Below are 6,325 nucleotides of genomic sequence, written 5' to 3' on the forward strand. Positions count from 1 at the left end.
GCCAGTACATTGAGCAGACATGGGTGGCGTGGTCCAAACTCGTGGGTTTGCTGCTCACGACCCAAGAAGTACGTCGAGTGGACGGGCAAGGCCTGTGCACGCGACGGCATCCGCTACGAGCTGCGCGAAGTGCCCAAGGACGAGCTGCTGGAGGCTTTGGAGAAGGACCAACAAAGACTCGGATGTGCACGGTATTCTCGTGTACTACCCGTGCTTCGGCGCCTTCCCGAGCTTCTTCGGTGGCACCATGGACGATTTTTTGCGCGACAGCATCAGCATTAAGAAGGACGTGGAAGGACTGTGCCAATTCTACCGTGGCAACTTGTACCGTAACATCCGCTACGTAGACGACGAGAAGACGCAAAAGTGCGTGCTGCCTTGCACACCTTTGGCAATTGTCAAGATCCTCGAACACCTTGGCGTTTATGACAAGACCAAGCCTACTGGCGACCACTTGTCAGGTGTTAACATCACGGTTGCTAACCGTAGTGACATTGTAACAGCGAACGTCTCCTACTCGTTCACTTGCAGAGGTCGTGTACGATGTCTGGACAGTGAGTACGACGGAAGAAGTAAGCGTTAACACACTACTCGCCCCACACCTGGCAGATTGGGAATTGCTGGAGCTCCACCCTTGGTGGACTCCGTTAGAAATAAAAATATCAACCAAGTATCTAACGGGCGAGTGACTACCAATACTAAAAAGACTTCTGGTTTCTGAGACTGCGTCGTCCAGGTCTCATACTCCCCTGAAACTGGAAGTCCTCCTTAGCTTGTTTGCGCGTCATCTGGGTCGGATTGTTGTTCTGGTTCTTCATCTGTATCCCCATCAACTTGAGTACACAGGCATTCGACACCAAGCTGCTATCGATGTTGGCGAAACTTGCTCTTACCCAATGGCTTGGTTAAGGCATCAGCAGGCATGACCTTAGACGGCATGTATTTTACCACAATGTAACCAGCATCGATATAGTCAATAACCTTGTATATCACCAGATCTAGACACTTGATCTTGTGATGTCCGCTGGAATGTGTCATTCCCTGAACAGCTGCAGCATTGTCCGTCCAGAGAAGAGCTGGAAGCTCGACAGGAACTTGTAGTTCGGCTAACAAGTTTTGTAGCCTTCGAATTCGATCTGCACAGCAGCTGGCTGCTGTGAGCTCAGCACTGCATGTATCTTTAACTGCACTGGGCTGTAGCTTACTTTGGTATGCTACAACACATCCACCAAGTGTTACAACTTGGCCAGTAACAGATCGACGAGTGTCCATATCATTGCCGAGGTCAGCATCAGCATATCCAGCGATAGAAAGATTGCCCTTTGCAGAAACGTTTGGTAGCACCAATCCATAGGAACTAGTCCCCTTCAAATACGTAAGAGCGCGTTGAGCCAGTCCAAAATGTTCCTCTGTATAACAGTCAAGAAACTTGCTCAAGACACGAACCGCGTTCGCGATATCGGGTCGCGTACAACGCACCAAATACTGTAGGGAACCAACAATTTGACGAAATGGTAGATCACTTCTGTTTACGTCAGGTCCGTAGGGTTTGCTGGGTCTCACAGGTTTTACTTTTGGGTCCATTGGAGTACGGACCACACGAGCAGTGTGATCGCCATATTTTTCCACAATGTGTTGAATGTACGATTCTTGTGACAACGTGACTCGTGTCGGCTCCACTTTTACATTCATGGCCAGCAAGAGGTTGATCTCCCCCAAATCCTTTAGCTTCAATTCACTCTTCAACTGTGAAATTAGCCACGTGATACTCTCATTTTTAGCCGCAATAACGACATCATCAACGTAGACTGTAAGGAAGATAGGAGAGTCGTCGACCCACTTGACGTAAACGCCATCTGCAATTATGCTGGATTTGAAACCAAGCTTCACTAGATATCTCTTCCAAGTTGCGTTCCAGATCGGAGGAGCTTGCTTTAAGCCATATAAGCTCTTCTTCAACAAGCACACACGTCCAGTGCCATCGTCGAACAACTCTGGTTGCTCCATATACACGTCGACATCCATCTCACCGATTAGAAATGCCGTAGTGAAGTCAATTTGGCGAAGTTCCAGGTCATAGTAGAATGCGAGCACAATGACAACACGGATTGCCTCCATGCTCACAACTGGAGAGTATACTTCCCAATAGTCTGAACCAGACACTTGCTCGAAACCCCGGAGAATAAGTCGAGCTTTGTAGCGTACAATTTCTCCGTTTTGATTCCTTTTAATGACAAACACCCAGCGACTGGTCATGATCTTAGTGTCCGACGGATGGTTCACTAAAATCCACGTATGATTCGCTTGTATGTCAGAGAATTCTGTTTGCAAAGCTTGCCACTACTTATCACCATCAGGACCTGCAAGCGCTGCACGAACTGACTTGGGCAGCTTGTCCGTAGTTGAGATGAAGTAATTGGCAAGCGAATAGCCATGTAGCCTTACGTTTGGACGACGTGTAGGTGTTGATCTGCGAAGTGTAACAATTGGGTCTTTGGTGTGTGTTTTCTGACGTCGCTTAACTTCAACCAAACCCGGTTGTCGCTTCTTTTCAACGTGTTTTGTGCATCTCGTATCATTCTCATGTCCATCGACACGAATTATAGAAGTGGAGTCACAATTTGGAGTATCATAAGTCTGGGCCAGCTCCCCTGTTCGTCTGCGTTTTGTTGGACCTGAGTTGATATTATCAAACTCAAGCTCCCCCGCTCTTCTAACTTTCGTCTCTTCCACTACATCGCCTCCAACCTTAGCATCCATAGGACCGACTTCATCGGAGCTATGCAATGCCAGTGCAGTTTCATCGCTGCTACAGGAGCTCGAGTAGTCATGAAGAGGAAGTCTTACATACGGGATTGAAACAGGTAGCACCACACCAGGCTTCTTCGCGTAGAACTTGTCAAGCAACTGATCCACATAGTCAGCCGCCAGTGTCCTCTGTTCGCGAAACTTTACGTCACGAGACTCCACAATGTGTCCGGTAACAAGATCGAGGACACGATATCCAGTCGTGGATTTAGGACATCCTAGAAACAATGCCTCTTTCGCTGTCGTATCTTGTTTACCTTTCCGTCTTTGCTTAGGGACGAAGTACGTTGCAGCACAGCCCCACACACGTAGACCAGATACATCAGGTACACGACCTTCAAATAACTCGTAAGGTGTACTGTCTTTAATGGCTTTGGATGGTGAGAAGTTGCGTATCGTAACCACAAACTTGAATGCCTCTCCCCATAGTTTTGTTGCAAGTCCACTGGTTACGAGGAGAGCGCGAACGGATCGCAGTACTACACCATTCATCTTTTCGACGAGACTGTTTTCTTCGGGTGTATACGTATTTGTATACAGCGGACGAACTCCATTGTCTCGGAGGACTTGTTGTAGCTTTTGATTTACAAACTCAGTTTCTTGATCAGACCCCAGGAATCTGACAGGTCGCTCACATTGCTTCAGCTGTAAGATCAACGTCTTCAAGTTGTCTGTACATTGAGACTTTTGACGGAGTAAGAAGCCCCATAGGTATCGTGAGTATTCATCCTCCACGAGCTGAAACATCACGTTTCCAGCAACCGAAACCTCACCATAGTGACAGACATCGGTCATCAGTTTTTTACAACACCTTATTGATCGACATGGAGACACATTCTTGTATGACATTCTTCGCGATTTTGCTAATGTACAGCTTAGGCAATCCATCGCATCTCTAGTGCGCTCACTAGGAGACATCGTCATGCCTGAAACCATCTGATCACGATGGAGCTGCTGCAATGTTGCAAAATTCACATGACCAAAGCGAAGATGCCACCGAAATATCGATTCACCTCCAGCCACAAATGATGCAACTACTTGAGGTGAATTACACAAACCACGAGTGCGATAGTAACCTCGACTCTTGACAAACACTATTGCTGTCGGCCCCTTCCATAATAGCCGCCTTGGAGGTCCGTCCTGAGGATACTGTGACTCACATTGCCAGCCTTGCTCTTCAAGTGCATTAACACTTAGCAGATTAACGTGACATCCAACAACATTACGAACTCCAGTAAGAACGCAATCAAGCGCTTCTCCAGTTTCGCCACGTCTATCTTGTGTGGATAGGAAAGATACAGGCAATTGAGACACCAAATGTTCCGTTGTTACTTCTCCTGTCCACGGTTCATGTGGCGTGTTCGTCTCCACGTAGTGCGGAAACTGTGTCATAAGTGACCGGTCAGCGCAGGTATGCGTAATAGCTGCTGTGTCTAATATCCACTCCAATGAATTAGAGGTATCAAACGTCGACAATAATGTAGACCCAGTACTTGACACAGCACAAGTATTTTCAACACGACCGATCATTCCCAATGGTAACGGCTGAGGAGGTCCACCTTTGTTTCCCCCATATCCTCTAGAGCTATCCCCAGAATTGTTGCCACACTTTGCCTTTTCAGCATCTACGTTGCCGTGCTTCAGATCAAATTTGAGCTTACGACACTCAAATTTGTGATGGCCTTCTCTATCACAATAGAAGCACTTGCCCTTCTTTCGTTTACCAGGACTAGACTTTTGATTGGCTTTGCTTCCTCCTTCACTGGATTTAGCTCCACGAGATTGTGCTCCACTGGGTTTAATCCAGCTAATATGTTTACTAGATTTGTCACCAGTTTTCTGCTTCTTAGCCACGTGCATGATCTTCGAGTTTCCCTCTTCCTCATCGCGGACGATCTCATCCATCTCGGTCTCGGACTTCAGTGTGTTCAAGACTTGCTGCAGAGTGGGTCGGGACCCGGGAGCCATGATGCGAGAAAACTGACGCACGACATCTCTGTGTGTCTGCACTACTCCCATGAGAATCACGTCCACAGTGAGATCATCATCGATAACCCTCGACCCAGATTAGCCAACGCACGACGTGTATCGTGAATTTCCTGAAGCCAAGAATCCATCGTCTGCTCACGAGTGTAAGTTGCGTGGAAGAATTGCTTCAATACCCACACGTAATTAGAAAACTCACGCTTAGTATGGTGTGCTTCCAGATCTTCCGACATTTCCTTGCCAGTTGGAAGATCACACATACGCTCAGCGTCTTCAACTTTAGCACCTCGAAGCAACGTATCTTTCACAAAGAAGTCCAACATATCGTAGCGCTGTTGAAGTTACCCATTTACAATCGGACGCTGTACGGATCCATCGATCAGACCCCAAGCATTAAATCGATGTAAATAGGCCATAACTTGAGCGCGATAGAGGTTAAAGCTTCCTGCCATTTTTGGTGGGTTTTTGTTCACATCCAACGCTAGGTTAGGCGGTGGCAATGGTATCCTTCGTTGTTGTTCTTCATTAGCGTGCGACCTCGCTGGAGCGTTCACCACCGGAGTTCCAGTCAAAATAAGTGTTGAAGTTGGTGAGCTCAACGCAGAAACAGACTGCGGCGGTGGAGACTGAAGGACAGGAATCCCGCCAGCACCACCAGCCAACGGACCTACCAGTCCAGCCGCTACTGACACTGCAGAGCCAGCATCCGTCGCGACGCGGTCGGAGACGGAGTACCAAGTAAGTCTGACATCGAAGGCAGCGTCCACGACATCGTCAGCGTTCACGTAAGTTCTGGAAGTTTACTCCAATTTTGGGCTCATAACCCTAACAGCGAACGTCTCCTACTCGTTCACTTGCTGAGGTCGTGTACGATGTCTGGACAGTGAGTACGACGGAAGAAGTAAGCGTTAACACACTACTCGCCCCACACTTGGCAGATTGGGAATTGCTGGAGCTCCACCCTTGGTGGACTCCGTTAGAAATAAAAATATTAACCAAGTATCTAACGGGCGAGTGACTACCAATACTAAAAAGACTTCTGGTTTCTGAGACTGCGTCGTCCAGGTCTCATACATTGTCGGCCGCCCATTGGCTGCTATGCTTGCGAATGACGGCGCTGACGTGTACAGCGCCGACATTTACTCGCTGTACCTATTCCGTCGCGGTAAGCTCATCCCGAGCGAAGAGACGCAGGAGACGGCGTGTAAGAAGTCTCGTGTCATCATTACTGGCGTCCCCGTTAAGAGCTACAAGCTGCCGCTTGAGTGGGTCAGCGAAAACACGGTCATCATCAACGTCGCGTCCTTCAAGAACGTGGACGATGCCGAGCTGCTTAAGATAAAGGGCGTGCAGTACGTGCCACTGGTGGGTAAGGTCACGGTGGCCATGCTCGAACGCAACCTGCTGCGTCTGTACGAGAACTTCCACTGGAAGCCTAAGAAGGTCTGGCAGTAAGAGTGTGAATGAGGATAGAGAGAACACCTCGCTCACCGCTAAAATGCATAAATCTTCCTCGTTACAGGGAAATTCA

At 48.2% G+C, this 6,325-nt stretch overlaps 1 protein-coding gene across 1 annotated transcript; it reads left to right on the plus strand.

Annotated features, from left to right (window-relative positions):
* Positions 1-3,833: 3,833 nt before the first annotated feature.
* On the plus strand, positions 3,834-6,325 carry PITG_14322 (methylenetetrahydrofolate dehydrogenase [NAD+], putative; the record flags this gene model as incomplete). Its single annotated transcript, XM_002898762.1, has 5 exons — positions 3,834-3,851; positions 4,009-4,088; positions 4,659-4,843; positions 5,521-5,579; positions 5,860-6,325. 5 exons carry the CDS (start codon positions 3,834-3,836, stop codon positions 6,247-6,249), a joined length of 732 nt encoding a protein of 243 aa, XP_002898808.1.

This window comes from Phytophthora infestans, genomic scaffold (assembly GCF_000142945.1).
Source record: "Phytophthora infestans T30-4 supercont1.34 genomic scaffold, whole genome shotgun sequence".
NCBI classification, from domain to species: Eukaryota; Oomycota; class Peronosporomycetes; order Peronosporales; family Peronosporaceae; genus Phytophthora; species Phytophthora infestans.